We start from the raw sequence: 25,374 nt of genomic DNA, 5'->3' as shown, positions 1-25,374 counted from the left end.
CTCGTTGTAGAAGAGGGAGTCGATCCGTGATCACGCGGGCCTCATTGTCGTTGTAATACCCAGCCCGTAGCTGGTCTACTATGCTGGCATAGTGTGCTGGGTCCATAACATCGAGGACTTGCGAAGGATTGCCGAGGCCGTTCAGCGTTGCGTTCAAGTGTAGTAAGAGCCTTCCTTCACCCGAGACCCACTCAGAGAGCAAGTTGTCGTGAAGTCGAGGATCGGGATGGTGGTAAGAGGCAATGCAAGGGCCACCGACCCCTGCGCCCCGCACCAATTTCGACACGTGACAGAAACGTGGTTGCCCGGTCCAGGGCTCGCAAGGACAAAGAGGTCGATGCTGCTCTTTGCTTGACCTTCGGGATGTGTCGTTTGAAAGACGGCGTACTTACGAGGCACTTGTCACCCAACCGAGAGAGCGCTTTCGGCCGAACATCGCCCTGTCGAAGTCAGATGAAATAGCCATACCACAGAAGCCACCGATCTGCCAAACAACAAGTCGAGGGAAAGGACAAACCCGCAGAAAGAAAAGGAAATCCGTCATTGTAAACCAAACCTACGTACTAGGGACAAACTTTACCGACCAGGTATCGCGTAGAATACGACACGACGCCCACCACTCTAGACGTGCGACGCCCCGATCACCAGCCCTCGAGAATAAAAAAGAGAAGCGGAGAGAAAGAATATACATGCGCAGAAAAACGGAAAATATGAACAGCGTTAAATACGCAGCGACGGACTCCCTCCCGTCGCTGAACGAGCGTATCACCAACAAGGTCGTGCGTGCCAGCAACCAAGAATCGTGCCACAATCACACGATCGTATCGCATAGACACAGTCGTATTGTATCGACAGACAGGTAGACAGAAAGCAACGCGAGAGCGTCCGTAAACGAGGGTGGGCGGGCCGCGGCGGCAGCGGAATAGGCGACATTTAGAAGAAGAGGTACGTCATCGTGAACACCGTCAACGCGATGACGACGACCACCTGCAAGGGCACGCCGTCCTGCTGAAGGTCACGGTCGTCGTATGACCGCGAGGAGACGCCCGTACGCGATGACACGCCGGTGCGAACGCTGCGCACGTCCGAGTCGGCAATCGAGCTCTCGTCCTCGGAAAGTTTCCGCGTGCGCCTGCGGACCTCCGTTGGCGGCGCAGACTCGGGGGCCTTGGGCGCGCTGGCGAGCAACGCGCGCAACCTCTCGATTTCGCGGAGCGCCTCCTGGTACTTCGCAGCGTACTCCAGCGTCTCCTTGGAGGGCTCGTCTTTGGGCGCTGACGCGACGGCGGCAGCGACCTGTGGTGCAGGCGCGGGCTGCTCAGCCTGGAACTGCTGCTGGGCGACAGGGGGCGTGGGGGGCGGAGGGTGGACATTGACGGTGACGGGCGCTGCAGGCTCGGGCGGATGCGAGTACTCCTCGTGCTGCTCTTCGTGCGCGGCGGTATATTGGGTGGGCGTGGGCGCGCGGGGCGGCTCCTCGTGCGGTGGCTCGTTGAATTCGGGGATCGCCTCGGGAACGCCGTTCGGTTGTTGGCGGACAGTGTCGTAGCGCTGTCACACGCGCGTCAGGAGGTGCATTGAAATAAGGCGCCAAAACCGGGGTTCCATAACCTCCACAGTATGCGCATGCAGGACATGCAGCAAACCTCGGGAAGTATCGTTTCCCGGCTGAGGCGGGCTGAATGAACGCACCTGTTCACCGATCATGGAGCTCATGTTCGCCACGCTCTCGTCCTCCTCGGGCACCGTCTGACCCTCCGGCGGCAAGTAGGTAACGCGAAGTTTTTGTTGGTGGACGCGGGTCTCGTCGCCATCCGTGTTCCACTATGACGAGTCAGCTGCGCAGCCGCAGTGCCGCGAGGCAAGCCAACGCACAATTTCTTGAAGAGGCAAGGTCTCCTTCTCCGGGGTGATGATGGTGCTCTGGATAAGGAACTTGTCCTTGCACTTGGCATTGAGAGGAGGCTCGTCCTTGAGGGCCTGGAGCATGACTCGAGGGAATTCAGTCGGGGTAGGAGACACTGTTCACGGGTGACGCACCCGCAACCTCGACGGTCTCGCCAGGCTCTACCCTGCCAGAGTTGGGGCGCACACAGTAAAGCTGGATGAATGGGGCTTATCAACGGCGATTCCGCGTTCGTAGGCCGCCTAAACGCACCTTGGGCGCCGTGGTCTTGACCTTGAAAGCCACCGGGGCATTATTGTGGTTAGTCACGGCCAGCGAGCGCGTGCGCTGCTGGGTGAGGGGGCCTGCGCCTCTGTCAGTATGACTCCCTGGGATTCTCTGAGCGCAACGCACGAGGAAAACCCAGAGCACTTGACGGCTGGAGGGAGACAGACATGGCGGCGAGAAGCAAAGTGAGTGGGCACGTGTCGCAGACGTCAGCAGATTCGTGCTTTTTGAAGTCAGAACTCGCCCATCATGGCGCTCCCCTTGCCTCTTCCACTTGTCTTGAGAACGCGCGGACGCCTCAAGGCACTCTGGGCGACTTCTAGCTTGCTGTACCCCGGCTACACCGGCCTCACTGTGATTATGGCGATTTGCGCGACACAGACGACTCGCGGCATCCGCCTCCCTGCCACCCCTTCACATTACGGAGATTGCCCATTCATCTCGGCTGCACGTAGTGCAGGGGCAGATCTGCCCCCGCTAGGTCTTGGTTACCGGGACGCCTCCTGTATTGCACCACGTTTCCTCCTCACGGGCGCAAAACGGTTGTAGGGGGCGGCGTGCACACCGAGGCCCTTCATTGCGGCCTCTGCGTACCTCCTCGTACTCACGAGGGCTCGCATGACTACACAATGCGAGCGCCACACGGCCCAGAAGCCGTGGCGTACGCATCGAGACATCCGCATTCTCGAAGGTCCTCCGCCTACTCTCCCCTAAACAGGTTGACCGCGAGAGTGAGACCGTTCGTATTTTGTTGCCTGTGCGATGTCTTGTTGCATCGCCCTTTCCCCTATTTACTCCTTGCTCGTATATAAGAGACGAAAAGCTGGAGAATACCTCCTACGCTCTTCCCGTCTCACCAGCAAATTCCGCTCAAGCGATCAGCGGCTGGCCCAGACGCAACGTACTCGACGCCGCCAGCAAGACTCTATCCAACAATCCACACTAAACAACATGTTATTTTTCCAACATCAACCGAAAGGCGAGGAGATGATGCGCACCGCCAACATGTCCGGGCCCCTCGTTCAACTCGGCGGCGTCACCTACGTCAACATGGTAAGCTTCTCTTCTTTGCCCTTTCCTTCCCGTTCTCCTCCCCTACCTTGCTTCTTTACCTATCCCCTTGCTTCCTCACCTCTCCCCCTGCTGCGTGCTTACGCTTCCCTTCCAGACCTACGATGGCCCCGACGCATACAACGGACCGGAGGTGCGCAACGCCGCGCGCCCCGGCCTCCCACGGAATCGCAGCATGCACATAATCGTGCGCGACCCGACCGCCATTAAGGCGCACGAAGCGCGCATGCAGCGCGCCGCAACTGCCGCTGTAGGGGATGTTTCCTCAGCTTCAGGAGATGTACCCAGAAAGAAGCACGGCCGCAGGTTTTCGCTAGGAAGGAAGTCAGGAAAGAAGACTTCCGATAAGGACCGCTTCAAGGCCATGGAGCGCGAGATGGACGTTCTCATCGCTGCGAGATTCTGAGGCGCCCTTTCCGGGAAATGTTGCGACAGCCTTATGAAGCTCGACATTCTTTTCAAGAAGTCCTTCTGTGCCCTTCCCTTCTCTTGAAGCGCCAGAACCTCCATGCTTCCTCCCTATACCAATGTATACCACATCACGCATTCTACAAAGACATAAGATTGTTTTTTGCGACAAGTAGAACGTGTGGCTGCGATAAACCCAGATCCACGAAGTTAAACTTTTAACCACGTGAGAGGACCCAAAGCACGTTTTTGTCACGTGCACTCTTCCACCAAATGCGAGTTTCCTTCCATGCTTCTCCCGGGTCCATGGTTTATGGCCCTAATCACAGGAGGATGCGGATAGCTGCTTTTCAATTGCTCTTGCAAGAAGCTTGTGCACGCGTTCAGTCGGGTGCCCTGTGTCTGCGCAAGAAAACCAAGAAAGAAGTCAGGGACGAACGCTTCGAAGAAGGAAATTACGCACTGTACCAAAAGCATCCCGATGGGTCTTCGCAGGTGCAGTAGCTATCAGTGTGGTGATGAGTAGCACGAGAGAGCCCGGAGGATGGGGACGTACCCTGTGATGTTGTCGAAGCCATACCGCTCGGCATCGTCGAGGACGGTGTTGAACCAGCCGTGTACATCGAAGGTGAGTATGGTCGCATCTGTGGATACGCGTAAGAATATTGTGGTTGGATTTGACAAGAGACGGAGGACAACGAAGACGGGAACTCAGCTTACCTGAGTTGGCCGCCTTGAACTGAGCGATGTGGTCCTCAAGCGCTGCGTTGTAAAGCGCGATGTGCTCTTTCAAAAGTGTACCCTTCTCTACGTCGTTTACGTAGCCAGGACTGCGTTCCTCCGGTGGCACGTTGAGGAAAAGGTGCGTCGTGAGGCCGGAGTCGTGAGCTTGTTGCTGGGGGACAATACTGTCAGCATTTCCTGCGACGATGTGAGGCTGCCAAACAGAGCAAGAAGAAACCCACCACTGCGGCAAACAGCGACTGCATCTCTTTCTCCCAGAACTCGACAAAGTCAAGCTGCTCTGCTGTTAGCTTCCTTCCTACATCGACTGCCTCCAACAACGTACCGTCGTATTCCCAACAGTATCCCCAGTATCGTTGATGCCGATCCACCACGCCGTGAGCGTCTCCCCAGCCGGGTGCGGTAGCACATCCGCGGCGTACTCGACATATTGCGCCACTTGATCGACGAGGGGGACGGTGAAGTCGTGATGGAGAGGGAGCAAGTTGGCATCAATGTCCGCGCCAGCGAAGGCAAAGTCCCATAGCTGGATGTCGCAGTCGGATGGGAGGCCGGAGAAGCAGCCGGTCAGGTATTGAAGCTGTCGATGAGCGTTTCTGAAGGTTAGAGAGGAATATCGGCGCGATGTACGACGTCGCGTACCCAGTTCGACCCCTCTGAGCTGGTCTGAAGGAAGGTAAGGCTGAAGCTCAGCGATTGCACTCTAATGAGAACCCAGACTGCTCACGTTCCGTGGTACTATTTCATTCGACAGGAGCTCGTCTGGCGTGAACGCTAGATCATTCAGGTCGCCGATAAAGCTGGGAGTGAGGAGAAGTAGGTCGTTAACCCTTAAAGCGAGATGCCATCCGACCTGAAGTTTGCATGCCCCAGTGTACCCTGTACGAAGGAGTACGAATCTCCGAATGCATAGACATATTTAACTTGCGACCAGTCGAACCTGGCAGCAATGGTTTCCGCTACCGAGACGAGGACAATCGCGAGCACTGTAGAGAGCAGCATTGAAAGGGGCTGTTCAGAGGAGCGCATGGAAAGGCAGCCGCGCGCGTCTTATACGCGTCCAGGGGTGCGCGCACAGCGGTCAGATGATGCCTTCCGCCGGGCCGCGATGTCGAGGAGGGAGCTGGAGGGATACAGTCACGCGCCTTCCCTCCGAGTACTTGGGATATTCATTGGTCTTGATAGCAGGCTTGACCACAATGTTGGCTAGCAGCGTACCGCAGTGCGCACGCTGATCGGACTGCTTTTGCAGCGGAGAATAACGAGAGCATTGGTACAACAGGATTGACTATACAAGCTACACCTATCCGAAGGGATATCAGATTCTGCGCAATAGACTATTGCACCTGGGAAACGCACCTTTCCTTCATACACCGAGCGCTTTCGCCGTCCCCTCCACGATCGCTTGCCATTCGACCTTGTGCAGCCGCTCCTCAAACGTCTCCAACGGCTCCCCCTTCTCGATCGGCACCTCCTTCACCACCAACGGCTCCCCCCTATCCACCTCCCTGATCACCCTATGCACCATAACACCCGCCTTATCCACCTCCCCCTTCTGGAACGCCTCGTACGCCCGCTCGATCGCGTGCGTCCCCTCGAACGCGCCCGGGAGCGCAGGGTGCAAGTTGATCACCGGCACGTCCTGCAGGCGGTCGAGGAAGTGTGTGCCCAGTACGTGCATCCAGCCGGCGAGGACGACGAGATCGGGGCGCGCCTCACGCACGATGTCGGCGACGGCGGCGTCGTAGTCGTCTCGTGTTGCGCCGGGGTGGGATTTGAGGTAGGGCTGCATGGCGAGGTAAGCAGTGGGGATGGGTGGGGTGGCTTGCGCGGCGCGCTGGAGGCCGTATGCGGCCTTGCGGTTGGAGAGGACAAGGACTATCTGAGCATTGGGGAGGGCGTGGGTTCCTTGAGCATCAATGAGCGCCTGGAGGTTGGTTCCTGTCAGAGACTTGAATTTCGACTGAGTAAAATGGAGGGCAGTACACACCTGATCCAGAGATGAGCACGACAATGCGTCGAGGACCTGGGGAAGCCATTTTGTGGTGATGGTCGTTCAAGACAAGTCTGAAGCTCGATCATCACTGATCATGAGCAGAGATCATTCCCTTGTTTATCGGCCTTCACACCGCTTTTCCGTACGAAGGACTCATGAAGAGCAAATGATGCAAATCATAGTGCAGATGGCCATTGTACCGTATGATGGTATGTAGCAGGGTAGTATACACGGTGTGGACAGCGCGACGGGACGTGAAGTAGTGATAAGGCATCGAATGATCGTACTATCGACGCGATCGACATCCCGACGCGATAAATATGCGAATGCGAGTGTGACTGGAGTTGAATCTGATGTACAGTTGCGTAAAGCTATAGCATGAAAGGGAGAGGGGAGAAAGTAGGAGACGGACGGGCCATGGACATGAAGGGGCGTAATAACGAGACTAGTGTGGCAGTTGAGTGCAAATAGAATAGATATGGATGATGGGGGTGAAGGCCGCTGCAGGGTCAGGGCGACTGCTCGACGTGAACTGACAGGTGCCTGGAGCTAGACGCGCACGACAGCTACAATCTGGGCACCTACAGTATCTCGACGTCTGCTGCGGGCGCGCTCTTGTTGAGTATCACATAGTAAAATATGATGAGAGCGGCGATCGACAGCAGTTTCCCGACCATGTTCGCCGCGAAGTCGGGCTCGCGGAAGGCGGCACTAAGGGTCTTCGGCGGGGAGCGACGGACGGGTGAGCCATCCGTAGTGTCACCGTCAGAGAAGCCAGGCCCACTCTGATCATGATCGGATTCAGAAGACGAGTCGGCTTCGGAGGGTGGGGAGGGAGGCAGTGGCGAGGTGTGCAGCGGCGTCGGATAGGGCGGAGGCGGGTTGGGGATGGGGAGGTGGAGACCGGGGTCGCGGGCGAGGGAGGTAGAGAGGGCGCAGACGGCGCCGCAGGAGGGACAGCGGGAGTCTGCATCATCGCCGTGCAGCCAATCTGCGATGTGCTGGACGCAGAAGGTGGAGCCGCAGCAGAGGGTGCGACAAGGCATGGTCGCGTCCTCGAAGCTGGGCGAAGATGAGCAAGAGCCGGGTGGGGAGGGAAGGGGAGACGCACCATATGCCACAGTCCGTATCGCGGGACGCAACTCTACGGCCAAGCTTGGACGGCGTGGGTGATCGGCGGCGGCGAATGCTGCTGGTGAGGAGGGCCTTGTCGTCGCGCTGCTGTGTCCAGACATTGCCGTATACGTCTGGCGCTGGACTTGGTGCGCCGCGAGAGACTGGTCGGCTGGCAAAGCGGGGAGTGCTCGCGACCGTGCGCGGCGTTTCCATGCCGAGGTTCAGCGGGCTCTCCTCGCTCGCGAGTGCATCCTCCATGTCTGCGCGCATGTTAACGGAGCTGTCAACGCGGTGCTAGGCCTCCTCACCCGAATCCTGCTGGCAGCCGCGCTCGAACTGGTTGAGGTAGCGGCGGAAGTTCTCGAGGTCGGCGTCGGTGGCGGCCATGGTAGAGTTACGGGATGAATGTGAATCGGTTTGGAAGTCTCCTGGACTGGTAAGACTGGTTGTAGCCTATTATACGCTGAAGTGGTTGCGGAGGGTAAACGGGAAAGACAAAAGAAGAGTGCGGGCTTATATAGTTCGGAGGTAAAAGTGCTCAACTGACCCGCGGGCCGCCCATGTGATTGATATTTGCCTGACCGCCCCCTTCTTACGCGCATGCTCGGCCCTCGCCCTGACCCCAAGGAGCACTCTATCTCACCCCAACAACTATCGATGACCGTCGATGAACGAGGGATGGCACCCTACAACGCTCTGCTTGGCCGGAAATCTGCTTCTTTTCTGTCCGCTGCCGCTTGGCCCAGACGCCACTGGCCACGGGTCGCGCTCTCCCACCATCTGCCCATCGCGCGAGTCAATTGGCTGTTGCATGACCCCGACGATATCGATGCACGCCACCTTCGTATTGTGGTCCTATCTCCTCGTCGATGCATGTGCCTGCCGATCCCCCCGTGCGCTCCTCGATGCGAGGCGCGACGCGGCCAGAGTGACGTCGAGCGAGCCTCGTCTTTACGTATCTACACACTCGCGCTACTCGGACTACACGACGTGGACCGGCAGCAAGGTCGGTACGATGGATGCTGGCACCCTAACAGACGTATATTGGAAGATGCGATCAAACAAGAGTGGTGCACCTGCATAGAAAGAAGACCTCCGCAGGCGGGGTCCCTCCGAGCGACGGCGCGCCCTGCGTCATGCTCCTCAACGAGGCGCAGAGCGACGACCTATGTGGGCTCCATCTACGAACTAGCGAGGCTTTGAGTCAATAGCTGTGCGCCACAAGTGCGCCCGTACCGCTAGGAACAAGAGCTTCAGCTTGTCCTCTTGATTGGGCTCTCCTCGTCTGACCGCGGTCTGTGTACCCTGGTACTTTCCATTGTGCGCGCTATGCGCTCCAGAGGGCACTCGTGACAGCCGCCACCGAGCCTTTCGCTGGTCCCCACCCAATCTTCAAGGGCTTCTGCCGTACATACGCACTGCTCAACTGCACTCATGACTCGCAAGAAGCCCGTCCGCTGAGGTGGCAACTTTCTAGCACGGTCCCCAAGAGGCAAGCTATCTTCCATCGCGGACGAACATCAGCCACCGTCCACGAGCATCAGCTTCGAGCAGTGCATATCTCGTCTTCGAAGAGTAGACCTATCTGCTTCAGGGGGCAGATATCACTCAGATATACCGGCAGAAGCCTGTCTTCCAAGACCGCCGGCGAAGGTCTCAAGTGAACACACCCTCGCGGACACAGCTGAGGAAGTACGGTATCTGCATGCTGATCTCCTCGCCGCTTTCGCACTGATGTTGCTCCTTCCAGTTAGAATTGTGTGCCAATGAGCCTCTTTGGGCTTTGAAGAAATCCTTCCAAGCGTCGATGCTGCCCTTTATGCGTTGATGACGGCTCTCCCTACTCACAGCTGTCAGCGACGCGGTCCCTAGACGAGCTAGGGAATTCATCGGGGGAAGTGCGCTTCGCGCGGCGCGAGGCCGAAGTTGACCGTACCCGGCGTACCCAGTGCGCACCCGGCGTTCATCCGGGACACTGACTGCAGGTACTACAGCTGAACAGACGACATGAAAGGGGCGCCGATGGACGTTTGGACGCGCTGCAGCGGACCGGAGAGTGGTGCGTGAGATGGGCATCAAAGAGCGGAAGGGGAGTGAAGATGGCAGCGCGAGGATGCGGGAGGGCAGTGCCAGGAAAACACGGACAGATAGCCGCAAGCGTTACAGTGAGAGTCGACCTCGTACCGCATTGCAGATCACCACCGCCTGCCTCGCTCATCACATACACAGCCAACTCGTGGCTACAGGCATGGACGCTGATACACCTCCCGGTGTGAACACCGACTCCTCGCTGTACGAATACCGCTAAAATCATCACCTCGCCGGCGAGCCGCGGCACTACACTGTGAGACAGATGCCCCTTTGCTCTACTCCTGAGCATGTTTGGTGGACATGCACGCGATATGCGCGACGCGATGGATGGATTCAGGGTCCTAATCCTGGTCTGCCCCGCCGAGATAAACGAGACGAGTAAGTGAAACTACCGGTGTCTCGTAAACGATCGCTTACTGTCATGTATGGGGTAAGAACCGCGGCGTTTCGTGGCCTCCCAGCGTAGGAACCTCTCGGGGTGTGACGAAGTTGAACTTCCGGCAGTTACCGGGGATCACGTGACCTTAAGCACGTTACGGAACGTGTGACAGTCCCGTGCTCAATCCGAACCGCCATCTTGCTGGCGCGGTGTTGGCATAGCTGCTTCTATGGCCTCACACTGCTCTTGTCCCTCATCCTTCGAAGCTGAATATTTCTGGACAACACTCGTATTTGCCTGAGACAGACTGTCGGTTGTGAGGCGTTCTGCCGGCTTCTGGCAACCTCGCATATATCTGCCCGATCTCACCCTGGCTATCCTTGCAATGACTGGAGGATAGCGCAGTCATATAGACTTTGGCCTCAACGACCAACTCAACTGAACTCGAAGAGGTCCATCTTCGTTGAACACTGCGGCGCGGTCGTGTGAAGATCGTATTATGGCCCCACATCCGCTCAGCAGATCGCCGCTTTGCAAGCAGAAGATCGACGCTAAGGACGACGCTAGGACGACGCGTTTCTAGGCGACAACCGAACGTCCCCTTGCGGCCGCGATTGGGAGGAGAGAGGACCAAGGTGTGTTGGGTGGGGGACGGCCATCGTTGTCAAGCGACGTCTGGCAGATACTGACCTTGAATTCACCGCGGGGGCCGTACCAGGAAAGTACAAAAAGGACCAGCGAACTTGAAAATATTCAAGGTATCTTCTTGTGTTCGACTCTGGCGCATAGCGCATGGTGTCGCCTCCATCACGTCCTCCTTCTCATGTTCACCTCATTCCTCCAAAACAGGGTAGCCGTATTGTGTACAGGTCCCCTCGACTGCCTGCATGTAGATGGCAAGTATGCAATGTGAATAGAAGAGTCCCTTCGTTGTTCTGACGTGCGCTCGCCCTTCGAGCGTTCTCTCACGTATGTTATCCTACTGCTTGCTCCCTTGCAGTCTTGTCTGTCGTTGGCCATGAAGCTCATCGGCTAAGGATACTATTTGTAAATTTTCTGAGCTTTGTGATAGCCGGTCACGTAATTAAATAAGATGGGGGACCTGAACGTGGAAGGATCACCGTCTCTTGGTTTCTACCAGCACCTCCACCCTCCACCCTCTCAGACTTCCGACAGTCCTTACTATCTCTCTAACGCAGGAACAGGCTTCCTTCACGCACTTTACATTCCTTTAATCATGTCCTGGAAGTCCCTCACGCGCTCCAAAAAGAGCATCCCCGACATGCGGTCGGACACCCCGACGCCAGCGAACCCGAACGGCGGCAGCGGCAACGACAGCCCGTACCGCACGGGCCTGCTCGCCATCCGCGTGCTGTGGGCGGAGGACGTGAACCTGCCAGACGGGAAGGCCGTCCCGCCGGCGGTCGAGTCCGCGTTGAGCTCGCAGGCGGCAAAGGTCGCGTCCGCTGTGGACCCCCTCAGCGTGTCGCAGCAGCAGCAGCGCCTGGCCAAGACGAAGGGCCATGGCTACAAGGACAGTGTGCAGCGGACGCAGTGCTGGTGGCTGCCGTACCTCGTCATGGAGTACGAGGTCAACCAGGTGCTCATCACTGCGCTCGGCGGTGACCTCGAGAAGCCGGTGTTCATGTACCAGGCGAACTTGTGCGTGGGCTATCTCTTCACGGATGTGCACTAGCTAACACCCTCCCAGCGATGTGTCCCGCAACTCGGAGCTCTCGCTCCAGTGCTACCTGCGCACGGAGGAGCCCACCCGCGGCGGGGACGGCATCGCGGACGACATGGGCAATGACATCTTCCTCGGCGGCCTCAAGTTCGTCCCCGATTTCGACAACATGGGCAACGAGGACCAGTGGTACGAGTTCGACGCCGGCAAGGGGAAGATCAAGATCGGCGTCTCGTACAAGCCCAACTTCGGCCACCACCTCTCCATCGACGACTTCGAGCTCATCACCGTCATCGGCAAGGGCAGCTTCGGGAAGGTCATGCAAGTCCGCAAGCGGGATACGGGCCGTATCTACGCGCTCAAGACGATCCGGAAGCAGCACATTGTGACCCGGAACGAGATTACGCATACGCTGGCGGAGCGGATGGTGCTCACGCAGGTGCACTCGCCGTTCATCGTGCCGCTCAAGTTTAGCTTCCAGAGCGAGCAGAAGCTTTACTTGGTGCTTGCGTGAGTCAATACTTTGTCTCTGACGGACTCTTGGCTGATGATCTTTTAGCTTCGTCAACGGCGGCGAGTTGTTTCACCATCTGCAGCGCGAGCAGCGCTTCAACGAGGAGCGGGCGCGCTTCTACAGCGCGGAGCTTCTGTTGGCCCTCGAGCACCTGCACGAGCTCGACGTGGTCTACCGTGACCTCAAGCCCGAGAACATCTTGCTGGACTACACCGGCCACATCGCGCTCTGCGACTTTGGCTTGTGCAAGCTGAACATGAAGGGGGACGAGAAGACGAATACGTTCTGCGGCACACCTGAGTATCTCGCACCCGAGATTCTCAACGGCCACGGCTACAGCAAGACCATTGACTGGTGGACGCTCGGCGTGCTTCTGTACGAGATGATGTCGGGTCTGCCGCCGTTCTATGATGGTGCATTTCGTTCTGAGTTGCCCGTCAGGATAGTGCTGACCGCCCCGCAGAGAACACCGACACAATGTACCAGAAGATCCTCAACGACCCGCTCGTCTTCGGGCCGGAGATCTCTGCCCCCGCGCAGTCGATCCTCTCTGGTCTTTTGAACCGCGACCCGACGAAGCGCTTGGGCGTTAACGGCGCGGAGGAGATCAAGAAGCACCCCTTCTTCGAGTCCATCGACTGGACGCAGCTCAAGGAGAAGAAAATTCACCCGCCATTCAAGCCTAGCGTGGCTAGCCCGGTCGACGTGTCGTGCTTCGACACCGTCTTCACCGCCGAGCAGCCAATCGACAGTGTCGTCGAGAACTCTAACCTTTCAGAGACCGTCCAGGCGCAGTTCTCAGGTATGTTGTTGTTTCTCGTGCTTGAAGCCTGAGCTCACATATAATGCAGGCTTCTCGTACAACAGCAGCCACATCGTCTCCCCGGCTTGATCTCCCTGCTCTTCTCGTCTGTACATCATCTCTCGCCGTCTTCCAGGCCATTAATTGCCTTCTTCTGCCTGTTGCTTTACTTACCTACCTACATGCCCGTCTGCCATCTCTGCCCCTGTTAATAATTATCTGTTCCATCCTCGCTCACCACGTTACTGCTGTCTTGACCCGTACTTACTCTACCCTGCTCTTGAGTCACCCACCACTAACTCGCTGTCCACTCATTCAGTACTGTACACATCTAGCCCTGGAGGGATTGTTGGAGAAGGCTTGAAGGCCTCTATATCTGCGCGAATATATTTTCGCGCATCTTGTCCGCTGTACATAAGTCCTTGGTGTGAGCCTGAGGTCCACGACAGCGACATGTCAAAGGACAATGTCTTGACTGGCACGGACGTTGGAGGACGGCGGGAAACATTGTTTAGTGTACTGGATCGCGTCCCGTGACGCGACGCGTCTTGCTTCCCACTGCGACGACCTCACGAATCTGCTCGCGATGCTCGGCGTCCTCATCATGTCCGCGCTCCTCGGTGCGGCCTCCTTCGGCTGCGGCATGCTTCCCCTGGCATTCACGTTCTCCCGTGCGTCTGCACCGCACTCCCGCACGCAGAGCCATCGATCGACGCTTTAGCGCGCCACCGCTTATTGCCTCTTACCATTACCCTTAATCCCCCCAACACGCAGGCACTCATCTGGCATGGCTGAGTACGCTGGGGGCAGGCCTGCTTCTGGGCACTGCGCTGGGCGTAACGATCCCTGAGTGCGTTGCCTTTCGTGTATTTCCCTCATCACAACACATTCTGACCCTCATTCCCTCCTTCCCGCTCTCCTTCTCTCAGAGGCATCGAAACCATCCTTGAAGCCCCTCCAAAAGACCCCACCTCTGAACCTCCCGTCAACACCATCGCTCTCGCCCTCCTCGGCGGCTTCGTCGTCATGCTCGCCGCCGAGCAGCTCCTGCACGCGCATGCCCCCTCTGCTCCGCGCATCGAGTTCGACGCGGAGCTGTCCGAGCTGGAGGGCGCGGCGCCGAGGCATGGTGTCGCTGGAGAGCAGGCGCAGCGCGCGGTGCCGCTGACGCTGGGGCTGGCGGTGCATGCGCTGGCGGACGGTTTGGCGCTGGGCGCGGCGGCGCGGGATGACGATGGGGGGTTGGGGTGGATCGTGTTCCTGGCGCTGTTGGTGCATAAGGGTGCGTGTTGCTCATTCGTGTGCATACGTGGTCTGTTGGTATCCTAACATCACCTCCATCCCTCCTTGCAGCTCCCACCGCCCTCGCTCTAACCACGTCCCTCCTGGCGACCTCATCTCTAACGCGCGAACAATGCCGAACCCACCTCGCCGTATTCAGCGCAGCAACACCTGCCGGTGCCATCGCTGCCTACGCCCTCTTCGCCTTCCTGGGGACAGGGCAGGCCTGGGTAGGAGCAACGCTTCTGTTCTCGGTAAGTATTGTGAAGGAATTTAACGCTTGTTTCCCGCCCCTGTGTATGATTTTTTCGCTCACACCGATTATCCCAGGGCGGCACCTTCCTCTACGTCGCAACTGTTCTACAGCCCGTCACGCAGGAGCAGAGCGCCGACGGTGGACCCGCGGGCGTTACTCGCGTGCTCGTCATCGCGCTGGGCATGTTCACGCCTTGGGTCATTGGGCACATCATTGGACACGAGCACTGAGATGGGGGTGGCAGGCAAACTCAGGACTTGTTAGGAAAACGCCGTAGACTTGTAAAGGCTTCCATGACTTGTAAAGGCCTCCCTGACTTGTAAGAGCCTTTGCTGCTCTTGTACCGAGTTGGACCCCACCTCAATGTATTTCTTGCACGTTAGACGCAGACGAAAAAACCTCAAGAAAAGTATGTCCGAGAGCAGTGGTGCATGGATAGCTTCGCAAGTGGGTAGGTAGGTTACGTGCTCCCGTATGTATGTAGGTGACCTACATGCGCCTGTAGCCAAGGTCCTCCACCCATATGACGAGCTCCCCTTTTCGTCCTTTACTTCTTCACATTCAACAAGTTCTGCGCGTCGTGCCCGGCAACTGAAGGCGCATATATGTCAGCTCCTCGTTGTTTAACAGGCCACAAGTCAGGCAGTAGACCACAATTCAAGCAAACGCGAAGAAAATGGAGAACACCCTCCAAAGCTCTCCTTCTACACCCTTGAAAGAAACGCTACTCACCATTCAAGAGCAGACTCTCCGAGTCGAGCATGACCTTGTTCCCGCTCGTCGCGAGCAGGTTTGCGATGTCGCGCGCGGCCTCGAGGCGCCGGAGCTCGAGGAAGCCCTTGTTCTGGCGCATCGCATCGCCGAGGAGCTCAGCTGAGCGCGCTTCTCCCTGGGCGCGGACGATGATAGACTGGGGTGGGCGTTAGTTGGGTGCGCGGGGGGGATGTGGTGAGAAGTAGGGGAGGAGTGATGCGATGAGAAGCAGGGAGGGAAGCAAAGCAGGGGGAGAGAAAGGGGTGATAGAAAGGGGACGATAGCCAAGTGATTCTCGAGAGGGTGATAGACGAGTGATTCACGAGGAAGGACAGCGCCGCAAGATGTGATTCTCGAGGTAACGAGATGTGATGCACAAGTTAGAAGCGATGAAAGGCGGATCGAGGGGGCGTGGCGTGGGTCATCACAAACGAGAAGGGTGATGCAAAGTTGTTAAAGCGGGATGCGCATCCAGAGAAGAAAGGGCGCATAGCTGCTAAAAGCGACAAGGCGCGCTGCACGTACCTGCTTCTCCTGAATCGCTTGGTCGACAAGGAACGCCGCGCGGAGCGCGGTCTGCTGCGCGACCTGCTTCGCCTCGACCGCGTGCGTGAACTCGGGGGAGAAGTTGACGTGCGTGATGGAGACGTCGTCGAGGACGAGGTTGAAGCGCAGCGCGCGGCGCGTCAGGTTATCGCGGATGAGGCGGGAGACCTAGAACAAGGTCAGAGGGTAGTTCAAGAAGAGGTAAATAGTGCAAGACGGAAAGCGTGATTGGATGAGCAGTTGCAGGGTGATATGATGGAATATATGAATCTCTATACATACCTGTTCACGCTGGGTGATGAGCTGGCTCGCGTTGAACTGTGCGACGACGCTCTTCAGGACCTCGTTCACGATCGAGGGGAGCACGCGCTCATCGTAGTCCTGACCAAGCTCGCGGTAGATGGTCGGGAGCGCGGAAGGGGATGGGCGGGACAGGACACGACAAGTGATGTTCACCATCTGCAAGTCTGCGAATCGTCAGTCACGTAGTTCAAAGGGGCTGCGCATGTGAGGTGCAGGGGTATGGTGGGCGTAGATGACGGCCCGCAGGATATGCACCGCACCTTTCGTGCCGGTCAGACTCGCGATGCTCCGCGGCTTTGCGCGAATGTCGAACGTAATGGGCGTCTCGAACCAGGGGATCTGAAGGGTTGCTTGGTGAGTCGGAGACGTAGCAAGAGCAACTCAGGACGTACCATAAGATGCGTCCCCTCGGAGTAGACCTCATTCTTCACACCCTCCAATCTAGCGGGCCGTATGTCAGCGCCGCACACCCGATCCTTCTCACCCCGCGCACCTGCTATACTTGATCGCGCGGAAACCACCGTCCACTGCAGATGCGGTGCCATATCAGCTACCCAGTGCACTATAAATCATCCCTTCACCACGCACCGTTGTACAGAGACATGCTCAAACCGACACCCGCCGCAATGGCTGCTGCAATCACGCCCATGCCCCCGAGCACTGGCCCGCGCCCGCGCCCACCACCGGGAAGGCCTCCCCTGGCGGCGTCGCGTAGTTGTCTTGCGATTTGCTCGAAGGGGTCCGACATGGCGGACGTGAACGGTGGAGGGAACGAGAAACAGAGCCGGCAGCGGCGCGCGTCACGGCCGAGTGCGGCAGACCACGTGCCCGGGCCTCAGTAGCGGAGTGGGCGCCTGTTTGTCCGTTTCTCGTCCTCCTCAATGTCAAGGCTTCTGGTCTTCGTCCCACACGTCGAAGTGCCCATGGGAATGTTCATTTGGTGGTTAGATACGTACAAATACAAGGGTATCAGTATTGAGTGCACAATGAACCCAATAAAAGCCACGCCGGGCGTGACCGAGGCGAACGACGACCATGCAAAGTGAAAGCAAGCGAGCGAGCGAACTATATGCACAGCGAGAACAGGCGGGAATGGAATGGATGTAAGGGGGGTCGCGTGTGGGTGGGTGAATGCAAGGGGTGGGAGAGACGATATACGAAGGACTGACACTGGAGCTGACTCAATGAAACCAAGAACAGAAAATAATAGCAAAGATAAAAAAGTGATGTGATGCACAGGTCGTGGCGCGTCGTGAATGAAATGCTTCTATCTTCTCTTCTTCTCCGCGGGTGAACTGGATGGGAATGCATATGGCGACAGCAGAAGCGGGACGTATATGTCTATAGCCCTTGTTGGGCCCAGGCGGTGCGCCAGGAGGTGCTGCTGCTGCTCGACTCGCAGCGCACCTCGGGGACGTACATGCGCAGCCACTGCACCATCTCACGCGAGATTTGGTGGCAGCGGCGGACATCGATCGTCTGCAGACGCTGCGCATATCGAGGTGGGGTCGTCTGCGCGCGTGTCCGGGGCATGGCGTGAACGGCGGCAGAGGCCGATGCAGATGAGAAGCCCGTGGTCGGGAAGGGTGCGCGAGACGCTGCTGCAGCTGCCGAGGCCGAGGAGTAACCGGTCGGGACGTACGTCGGGGCTGCCCCCGCGGCGAACATCGACGCCGACATGGGCGCAGACGCGGTTCGGACTCGGTCGTGCGACTGGGAGCGCACGCCAGCGCCGTTGACGGGGCTAGCGGCGCTGCGAGACTCGACGAAAGTGCGAATTGCGTCCCAATCCATGGTCGTGCACGCCTCGAGGCTGAGTGTCTCGAGCCGAGGGCACACTGGAGGTTGCGCGGCGGCCAGGCCCTGCGAGATTGTTAGCCTCGAACAGCCCAATGTTACCTAGGGCACGCACCTTCAGGAAGGCAGGGGAGAGGTCGTCAATATCAACGAGCTCGAGGCGAGTCAGAGACGTCAACCGCCGGATGAGACCCGCGAACCGGAGTTCGTCGAGATAGCAAGCCTCAACGCGGAAGGCGCGCAATGGAAGGCGCGTGAGGGATTGCTCATGAAGCAACTGGATAAGGGGACCAACAGCTTGCAGGTAGCAAAGCTCGACTGACTCGAGCGCTGGCAAGACAAGGGCCCCGGCGAGCGCCGCTACGAGGGTAGAGCCGACGGAGTACAATGACAAGCGGCGGAGCGCAGGAAGAGCAAGTCCCCGCGACGCGGCAGATGCCGAGGAAGCGGTGGTGGGTATGCAGAACGCAAGGCTGCGGTCCATTGCTTCCTCGGGGTCGTGCACATTGCGGAGCGCGAGCTCCTCGAGCTCCGGGCATGCATGGAGGACGCCGAGAAGGGTGGAGGGATCGGGGGCGGCGCCGTTGAAGTAGCCACCGAGAGCGAGGACGCGGAGGTGGCACAGGAGATTGGGCTGCCAGCCGAAGTTAAAGGAGGCGAGGGCGCACGCACGCAGGCGCGGGGTGCAGCCGTTGAAGAGGGGGAGCATGGACGTCGGCGAGGGCTCTCCGTGGGCAGGCTCGGCGATCTCCACCGCGAGGGCCTCAAGCACCGGCGCGTCCTCGCGGCAGCGGGCGAGCGCAGCGTGAGCGTGCGCGCGGGTGGGGACGGCGAGGCGGAAGCGGCGCGTGCGCCAGAGCGCGGGGCGGATGAGGTCCATGGCACGCACGACGCGGTCCATGATGCGGTGCTTGTGCTGCTCGGGTGTGCAGATGCTCGCGAGCTCGGCGCGCTGCTCGAAGCAGATGCTGACGTCGAGGGGGCACGCCTTGGACCGCTCCAGCCGCCTGCGGACGCGCTCGAGGGACTCGTGCGCACTAACGGTGATCGTCGCCCATAGACAGGGGGTTGCAATGGCAAGCTGCGCCCAGTAGCGGCTGTAGACTGGTTAGCTTGGCACAAACCCCTCAGCAGGGCACGCACCAGACGAGCATGAGGGCCGACAGCATGGCAGGGTCATCGTCGCTATTCACTGCTAGAGTGAATACCGCGGCGAGAAGCTCGGAGGGGAGGCGGTTGACGGGGGACTGCAGGCGCACGGCACGTTCGAGGTTTGTCTCAAGTGTCGAACGCTCGTTGAGGAGGCCGGCCATTTGCGCGTCCACGGTGTCTATCGCGGCCCGCAGACGCGCAATGGCGACGGGGGGCGGGGTGGGGAGTCGGTGTCCGGGGCGGGCATGCATCGCGGCGGCGGCGGCTACGGATTCGAGAACGGCGACGACGGCGGCGACCGCGGCGGGGGCTCTCGGGCGCGCTCGGCGATGGTGCAGGACTTATAAAAGATGGCGCGCGGATAAAAGACGACTCGAACTTGACGAGGCCCGTACACGAGGCGCGCAGCATGGCGCGTACTCATTGCAAACGGAGCGGCACGCCTGATCCACGTCCGCAACGTGTTCGTACACGCAAGAGAAACACCGGAACGAGGTGGGCAACGAGGCTTGATTTCAACTCCTCCTGCCCGCGCCCTCGGGACACGAAGGCCATAAACAGCGGGGAACGAGGCCGATAGCACTCGGCCCGGCCCTGATCTATCTCTACTTCCCGCTACTCAAGCACCTACTCATGCCCGCCATCCCTTTCGCTTTCCGCGGCGCGCTCTTGTCGCCTGTAATAAAAGAACTGGCCGAGCACCTGCACGCCCCGCGCTCAGCCCCCGACGAGTAGCAATCACAATCACTAGACACTCACCGTGACGTCCAGGAAGACCGTCAGCGCGCTACCTGCCGAGTCCCATCAACCTCGCGCGCACTCCTAACAAAGAGCATCACGTACCGGCGAGCCAGCTGGCGTTCTTGACCAAGTAATCCCCGTCCATACTCTCCGCGCAGATTGAAAGCGCATATGTCAAGTTACCGAAGATTGAAAAGACAAACAGCCCAGGGGCCAGTCCATCGCACCGCGTCTCGACGTTTTTGCCTATCCTGGCCGTCAGCACTGTCCACCACGACCGGACATGAAGGGAGCAGCAATACTGACGAATCTGCGGGATCCGGGCGCCCAGCTAGAAGAGCGGCGTTCATCACTAGTATCCAGACTGCAAAGAAGACCCAGGACGTACGTAGAGCACGGCACTCGTCCAACCGAGGATCTGAATCGCCCACGTGCGGGCGGGCGTCCCCGCCTCAGGCGGAGGCTGCTCAGGCGCGGCGTCGCCTGGCCCTTTACCCCCTTCCGTCCAGCGCGCGACAGCCCAAGCAGCCACGCCGGTCGCAATTACGAAGACCAGCGCAGCGGCGTAGCGGAGGACGATGACGCGTGTCGAGGGTTCCGGCTTCGCCTCTGCACGGTCAGTCCCCTGGAGCAGCGGCGCAGACTCGGGGGAGCGGCGCGCCCGCTTCCATCGGTAGTAATAGACCTGCGCCAGGAGTGCAATGTCGCAAAGGGTGTACTGCTCCCATGCGTTAGTCCACCAAGCGACGGCAAGATGCGAACAGATGAAGAGATGAGGAAAGGGGTGTGACGCACATAGACTGCTAGAAGGATGACTGTGGGTAATAGGTTCCCAAGAGCCGCTCCCGTGAGGTTACAGAGGTCGCCGATGAGCCATATGACGACGAAGGATAGACTGAGACCTTCCCCGGACTGCAAGGTGTAGTTCTCGTATAGTTGTGGCGAGTATACGATTATCCAGCAGGCAATGGAGATCCAGCCGAGCTATCAGCCACCAATGTAAGTTCCGGTCAGTTGATTTATGAAGAGCACCGCTTCGACACTTGCTATACTGCTTGCTGTATTGTGCTCAAACATAGCGATGTCAAGGTCGACGCCGTAGGCAACCAACAAGTTCGAACCGAGTCAGTAGTCGGAGGAAGAAATGCGACGTCACAGTGTGACGTTACGGCCAACTTCGATGGCTGTCGGCAATTGCCGTTGGGCCTCCATTGCTCGATATCCGATGCTCATGCGCTCATGTCGGGCTGAGGCTGAGCACAACGCGTGTATCTACATTGGACACACGGCAGTGCAGCTCCATATCGTATGGAACACGAGGGTGTGCCGACGGATCGATAGGATAGACGTTGTTCGTCCAAGTTGACGGTAAGATCACACATGGCGAAGAGAAAGATCAACAACAGCTGGTATACGTGCGAACTAAGAACTACATGTCGTTACAAAAGCATACGGTAGTAAAAATATACAAGTACAAGATTAGTTTTGGAAGCTGAAGGTGTACAATGGTATCGGGTAATTCCAGTCATTACAAGTCCATCACGCCAAAGCAGGCCACAAAGCCAACGAGCGCGTGCGAGCCTTAGACGATGGCGAAGCTATGGAGGAGTCAGAATGAGGTCAGCATCGCATGAAGAGGGAACACTTACGCGTCGCTGTGCCATTCACGGCCGTGGACGGCAGCCTCCTCGCGCTCCGCCGTGCGGTTGACGATGCTGCTTGGGTGGCCCTTGTCGGGCAAGAGCGAGGAGCGCTTGTTGGTCGTGAACTTGAACTGCGCGTCCGAGTCCTTCGTCTTGACCGACGCCTCATCCTTCTTCGACTGGAAGAGCTGGAGAGATGTTAGCAAGAGATCGACAACGTTACACAGAAAAGTGCTCACCTGCATGAGGACGTCGCGGCGGCTCTGCTCATCGCTCTTCTTCGCCTCTTCCATGCGGTCACGAACGCCGACAAGCTGCCCATCGACGTACTCCATGCCCGTGGTGATAGCGTCCTGGAGCGCCTTCTGAATCTGCTTCTTGACGAGACCAGTCGCGAGCGGCTTGAGCGTCTTGTACAAGAGGTCGTGCTTCGAGTCGCGGATGCTGAACTTGAGCGTGTCGACGTTGACCTTGACGTTCTTGACCTTAAACACGGAGGACGTGTCCTTCGTGCTCGAAAGGTGAACGGTCGCGGTCACGCCCTGGCCGCCGAGGACGATGTCGGCCAAGCCGGAGTCGCTGATCTTGGGCATGCCGGTCTTCTTGCGGAAGTAGAAGGCGACATCGCGCATGTCAGCCTGGATCTGGCCCAGCGTGAGCGTGAACTCGTGGTGCTGGTCGTCCTTGATTGCTGCAGAGCAAGTGAGTCGATGGTCGAAAGAAATGTACGCGCGGTACTCACTGTTGTAGGGGCTGAACTTGACGTAGTTCTTGGTCTCGAACTCGACGATGTTCGGGAAGGTGTTGCGGCCAGAGAGAACGAGGTTCTCCACGACAAGGTCGAACGAGTCATCCGTGTACTCGATGCGAGGAAGGGGCATGTAGCCGACCTTGTCGACGATAGCCGGGAGGATGGTGCGACGGATGTCGTTCCAAAGCTCAGGCTTGAACGAGAGGCGGCCCTCGCTGTCGAAGAGGAGGTCCTTTGTGAGACGCGCCCAGTCTTGACCGAAGCTGTATAAGCCGTCAGCGAAAAGTTCACGAACGAAAGGAAGGGATAACATACCGAGCGTTGAGCGGGTCCTCGCCCATCGCACGACCGAAGTTGGCGAACGAAGAGAAGACGTCGTCGAAGTGGTTCCTGTACTTGCCGTCGTAGAACTGGCGGCCGTCCTCGCGGAGGCGGTTGGCCTCGTTGTTGCACTGCGGCTCCAGGATGAAGCCGGGCTCAAGCAGAGTGCGACGAGTGTAGGTGCCAACGTCCTCGAGCCAGCGCCGGAGCTCCTGGTCGCGACGAGCATCGTCCGCGAGCTTCTCGATGGAGTCGTAGATGCCGTTCATGCTCTGGCCATTCGCGAAGCGCTCGAGTAGCGTGCGGAGCTCGCCCCAGGCAGTCTTCAGGGCGTGGTCACCCTCAGACGCCTGCTTGACATTCTCCTTGTGCTGGGCGGTGGCGTTCTGACCGTGCTCGAAGTACTCCTTGAGCACGTCGAGGAGCCATGTCAAGGACTCCTGGTAGTCCTCGTGTTTCTGGCACTCGATGATGACCTGAGCCGTCCTCAGTATCGAAGATCCAAACCATTGAGAGAAAAGACTGTACCTTCTTCATGCGGAAGATGAACTGGTCACGGCGCTCGGGCGGGAAGTATTCGTCGGTGAGGAACTGATGTCCCCGCTCGTACTTCTCGCGTGCGTTGTCCTTGTGCTCCTGGGGCACGCGGTTCGTCATATCGTCGCGCAGACCACGAAGCTTGTCCATGACGCCATTCTTCTTCGCCTTTGTCTCGTCGGCGGCGTTGTCAAGGTCCTCTTGCCTAAGAGGAAGTAAATCAGAGATCTCACTGTATGGATAAAGGAAACTGGACATACCTCTGAACATCTTCCTTCTCCTGCTGCAAGCGCTGCTTGCCCTCCTCGGCCACACGCGACGCCTCAGTCTTGCGCTGCTCGTAAATCTCACCGGCGGTACCGACGGGCTGGCCGGTTTCGTCGCGAACGACGGTCCGCTCGTCGCGCGGGTGGCGCTCAATCTTGTGGTCGGTGCCGGGGATACGAGTCTCGAGGACGGGCGTCTCGTCTGGGCCAACGTGACGGCCATCCTTGGAGACAAACTGGTCCTTCGGCGCGCTCTCGTCGACGGTGGCGAGGCGATGCTCTGGCGGGGCGATGTTCTCCGCCGCCTTGGATGCACCCCGGGCGAGAAGGTCGCGACCGATAAGACCGAAGTCGGAGAGCAGCTTGCGCGCCTCCGCGTTTGTGAAGACGAGAGTGATGAGTGTGCGAAGATGTTGGACGGCTACGATGATGTCAGTATGTGCGATGCAAAACAGTGGGCACGAGACATACCTTGTTGACCGTCGCTCTTGACCTTGTCCTTTCCAACGGGGATGTCTGGCTGACCAGAGGTTACAGCCTGGTGGGCGGAGACGTCGCGGGTGTGCCAGAAGAAGTTCTGCACCAACTCGTCGGCGTTCTTCTCCTTGACGATCTTGCGCGCGGTGTCGATGATATCGCGGGTATCCTGGATGAGGCGCTTGCCCTCTGGCGAGAGCTCGTCGGTGGGAACGGGGGAGTTGTCGAGCACGTATTTCAGCGTGCGGTCGATCTGAGAGTTGTCGGGCATGCGGCCCTCGCGGAAGGCGGCGATGACGCCATAGAAGCGAATCTGGAGGGAGAGTGAGTTGCGCTCGATTAAATGGGATATATGCGCTGACGTACCTTCCTGTCGACATCGGCGTCCTTGTCCGCCTTGTTGACGGGGTCGGTGACGGCGCCCGCCTTGGGCTTGGAAGAGATATCCTGGGTCGAAAGTCAGAAGGCTGCTCGTCGTCGTGCACGGCGGCGAACTCACTTTGGGAGCGGGTGGGAGAGACATTGTGGGAATGAGAAAGCTAATGGGGTCTGCTGCTCACGTCCCGCAGGTTATATACGCGATCGGGCAGCTCGAAAAGCGGTGACGCACACAAGTACATCATGCTCGCTCGCCCCCGCGTCGCTTGACAGTCGCGCAGCTGCCACTGACGTCACGCGTCCTGCCTGTGGATCCGCTTTGGGAGTTCCATTGCCATTGTTCTCTTTTGGTACCCATCAGGCCCGCGCTCGCCAGTCATGACATACCCCGGCCGCTCGCCCTGTAGTAAGCATGAGTTGGAAAATATGGAGAAGAAATTCGATTTACTGCAGCCGACGCGCTCGATGATAGCATACGCGACGTAATCCTTTCCAAGAGTTGCTGCCGCGACGATAGCAGCCAATGCGGCTCGGTTGCGGTCGAGGTCGTCGCATGTTACGCTTCTCTTAGTCCTGACTTCAGCGCTAGTCCCTCATCGGAGGGATAATGTACCGCATTAAGGGCGAGGACAGGATCGGATAGCGCGCGAAAAGCTAGCCAAGTCTAAGTTCCGGAGCTTCGAGGTCACCTAGGGTCAAGGGCGGGAGGGAGATTGTCTATCACTGGCTTGCATCATCGACCAAACATGCAGGATGCCAGTCGCGTCGGCGCGCGCAACATGACTGTCGAGCAAAGAGTCGCCACCGAGAATCGTCATGCGCGCCACCGCCGTGGGGCACTGAGAGGAAAGCGTACGAATGTTAGAGGAGTTTCTGGTCATCACTTGTTCTTGCAAGGTGGGAAGCCTCAGTCCAGTGACCAGACAAAGCCGCGAGGATCCCAAGGTTTGTCGTATTGTTAGCCGATGACAATGCACCGCCGGGGGACACTGGACATCAGGTGCACGATGAATAGCATTGACCGGATTCAGGCAGACGGTTAGCGTGTTGAGCTCGTCGATATGACTGTTGTTGTGGAGGACGGTCATCATGGCGTAAATCAATGCGGGAGGATGCCCACGGGACCCGGGCCGACCAAACTTACCTCATTGAGTAAATAGCGAACTTCAACCTTCCCACGTAAAACGTCCGTCG

General features: G+C 58.5%; 13 protein-coding genes across 13 annotated transcripts; 4 read left to right on the top strand and 9 right to left on the bottom strand.

The window, feature by feature from the left end:
* Positions 1-522: 522 nt before the first annotated feature.
* SCHCODRAFT_02615964 (VAMP-associated protein) lies at positions 523-2,358 on the bottom strand. Its single transcript, XM_003033906.2, has 6 exons — positions 2,300-2,358; positions 2,159-2,250; positions 2,041-2,101; positions 1,876-1,991; positions 1,693-1,824; positions 523-1,551 (listed from the first exon to the last, which is right to left on the bottom strand). The coding sequence occupies exons 1-6, from the start codon at positions 2,340-2,342 to the stop codon at positions 934-936; spliced, it is 1,062 nt and encodes a 353-aa protein (XP_003033952.1). The 5' UTR covers positions 2,343-2,358; the 3' UTR covers positions 523-933.
* A 706-nt stretch (positions 2,359-3,064) lies between these two features.
* On the top strand, positions 3,065-3,677 carry SCHCODRAFT_02569941 (uncharacterized protein). Its single transcript, XM_003034493.3, has 2 exons — positions 3,065-3,226; positions 3,342-3,677. The coding sequence occupies exons 1-2, from the start codon at positions 3,125-3,127 to the stop codon at positions 3,648-3,650; spliced, it is 411 nt and encodes a 136-aa protein (XP_003034539.1). The 5' UTR covers positions 3,065-3,124; the 3' UTR covers positions 3,651-3,677.
* Positions 3,678-3,739: 62 nt separating this feature from the next.
* Positions 3,740-5,404, bottom strand: SCHCODRAFT_02533337 (uncharacterized protein). The gene is made up of 9 exons (XM_003033905.3): positions 5,250-5,404; positions 5,124-5,196; positions 5,039-5,062; positions 4,722-4,976; positions 4,618-4,671; positions 4,373-4,547; positions 4,209-4,296; positions 4,116-4,156; positions 3,740-4,054 (listed from the first exon to the last, which is right to left on the bottom strand). The coding sequence occupies exons 1-9, from the start codon at positions 5,396-5,398 to the stop codon at positions 3,972-3,974; spliced, it is 942 nt and encodes a 313-aa protein (XP_003033951.1). The 5' UTR covers positions 5,399-5,404; the 3' UTR covers positions 3,740-3,971.
* Positions 5,405-5,762: 358 nt separating this feature from the next.
* SCHCODRAFT_02493363 (phosphoribosylglycinamide formyltransferase) lies at positions 5,763-6,435 on the bottom strand (the record flags this gene model as incomplete). The annotated part of the gene is made up of 2 exons (XM_003033904.1): positions 5,763-6,337; positions 6,387-6,435. 2 exons carry the CDS (start codon positions 6,433-6,435, stop codon positions 5,763-5,765), a joined length of 624 nt encoding a protein of 207 aa, XP_003033950.1.
* Positions 6,436-6,514: 79 nt separating this feature from the next.
* On the bottom strand, positions 6,515-8,043 carry SCHCODRAFT_02615956 (uncharacterized protein). Its single transcript, XM_003033903.2, has 3 exons — positions 7,817-8,043; positions 7,504-7,768; positions 6,515-7,454 (listed from the first exon to the last, which is right to left on the bottom strand). The coding sequence occupies exons 1-3, from the start codon at positions 7,893-7,895 to the stop codon at positions 6,974-6,976; spliced, it is 825 nt and encodes a 274-aa protein (XP_003033949.1). The 5' UTR covers positions 7,896-8,043; the 3' UTR covers positions 6,515-6,973.
* Positions 7,967-8,659, top strand: SCHCODRAFT_02615953 (uncharacterized protein). Its single transcript, XM_050344733.1, has one exon. The coding sequence runs from the start codon at positions 8,176-8,178 to the stop codon at positions 8,590-8,592; it is 417 nt and encodes a 138-aa protein (XP_050201775.1). The 5' UTR covers positions 7,967-8,175; the 3' UTR covers positions 8,593-8,659.
* Positions 8,660-9,134: 475 nt separating this feature from the next.
* SCHCODRAFT_02199997 (uncharacterized protein) lies at positions 9,135-10,126 on the bottom strand. The gene is made up of 2 exons (XM_050342054.1): positions 10,017-10,126; positions 9,135-9,951 (listed from the first exon to the last, which is right to left on the bottom strand). Exons 1-2 carry the CDS (start codon positions 10,020-10,022, stop codon positions 9,472-9,474), a joined length of 486 nt encoding a protein of 161 aa, XP_050201774.1. The 5' UTR covers positions 10,023-10,126; the 3' UTR covers positions 9,135-9,471.
* Positions 10,127-11,095: 969 nt separating this feature from the next.
* SCHCODRAFT_02615950 (putative serine/threonine protein kinase) lies at positions 11,096-13,397 on the top strand. Its single transcript, XM_003034492.2, has 5 exons — positions 11,096-11,640; positions 11,690-12,172; positions 12,222-12,589; positions 12,640-12,978; positions 13,028-13,397. Exons 1-5 carry the CDS (start codon positions 11,216-11,218, stop codon positions 13,066-13,068), a joined length of 1,656 nt encoding a protein of 551 aa, XP_003034538.1. The 5' UTR covers positions 11,096-11,215; the 3' UTR covers positions 13,069-13,397.
* A 125-nt stretch (positions 13,398-13,522) lies between these two features.
* SCHCODRAFT_02615944 (Zinc/iron permease) lies at positions 13,523-14,917 on the top strand. Its single transcript, XM_003034491.2, has 5 exons — positions 13,523-13,649; positions 13,753-13,828; positions 13,908-14,260; positions 14,332-14,513; positions 14,590-14,917. The coding sequence occupies exons 1-5, from the start codon at positions 13,583-13,585 to the stop codon at positions 14,743-14,745; spliced, it is 834 nt and encodes a 277-aa protein (XP_003034537.2). The 5' UTR covers positions 13,523-13,582; the 3' UTR covers positions 14,746-14,917.
* A 145-nt stretch (positions 14,918-15,062) lies between these two features.
* Positions 15,063-16,917, bottom strand: SCHCODRAFT_02569923 (uncharacterized protein; the record flags this gene model as incomplete). Its single annotated transcript, XM_003033902.2, has 8 exons — positions 16,706-16,917; positions 16,611-16,644; positions 16,510-16,558; positions 16,378-16,456; positions 16,097-16,281; positions 15,794-15,982; positions 15,248-15,425; positions 15,063-15,106 (listed from the first exon to the last, which is right to left on the bottom strand). The coding sequence occupies exons 1-8, from the start codon at positions 16,863-16,865 to the stop codon at positions 15,063-15,065; spliced, it is 918 nt and encodes a 305-aa protein (XP_003033948.1). The 5' UTR covers positions 16,866-16,917.
* A 541-nt stretch (positions 16,918-17,458) lies between these two features.
* SCHCODRAFT_02664588 (uncharacterized protein) lies at positions 17,459-19,317 on the bottom strand (the record flags this gene model as incomplete). The annotated part of the gene is made up of 3 exons (XM_003033901.2): positions 17,459-17,980; positions 18,030-19,011; positions 19,058-19,317. 3 exons carry the CDS (start codon positions 19,315-19,317, stop codon positions 17,459-17,461), a joined length of 1,764 nt encoding a protein of 587 aa, XP_003033947.1.
* A 410-nt stretch (positions 19,318-19,727) lies between these two features.
* On the bottom strand, positions 19,728-20,939 carry SCHCODRAFT_01124121 (PQ-loop-domain-containing protein). Its single transcript, XM_050341064.1, has 6 exons — positions 20,855-20,939; positions 20,603-20,791; positions 20,196-20,525; positions 20,114-20,138; positions 19,910-20,053; positions 19,728-19,857 (listed from the first exon to the last, which is right to left on the bottom strand). Exons 1-6 carry the CDS (start codon positions 20,882-20,884, stop codon positions 19,814-19,816), a joined length of 762 nt encoding a protein of 253 aa, XP_050201773.1. The 5' UTR covers positions 20,885-20,939; the 3' UTR covers positions 19,728-19,813.
* A 256-nt stretch (positions 20,940-21,195) lies between these two features.
* Positions 21,196-24,346, bottom strand: SCHCODRAFT_01189135 (uncharacterized protein). Its single transcript, XM_003033899.2, has 10 exons — positions 24,302-24,346; positions 24,169-24,249; positions 23,797-24,115; positions 23,320-23,746; positions 23,051-23,264; positions 22,517-22,998; positions 22,193-22,464; positions 21,690-22,141; positions 21,457-21,638; positions 21,196-21,405 (listed from the first exon to the last, which is right to left on the bottom strand). The coding sequence occupies exons 1-10, from the start codon at positions 24,323-24,325 to the stop codon at positions 21,390-21,392; spliced, it is 2,469 nt and encodes an 822-aa protein (XP_003033945.1). The 5' UTR covers positions 24,326-24,346; the 3' UTR covers positions 21,196-21,389.
* Between the last annotated feature and the right edge of the window lie 1,028 nt (positions 24,347-25,374).

Source organism: Schizophyllum commune (assembly GCF_000143185.2).
Source record: "Schizophyllum commune H4-8 unplaced genomic scaffold SCHCOscaffold_3, whole genome shotgun sequence".
NCBI lineage: Eukaryota > Fungi > Basidiomycota > Agaricomycetes > Agaricales > Schizophyllaceae > Schizophyllum > Schizophyllum commune.
The sequence above is the reverse complement of the archived record's forward strand: the minus strand, read 5'-3'. Positions and strand labels throughout refer to the sequence as shown.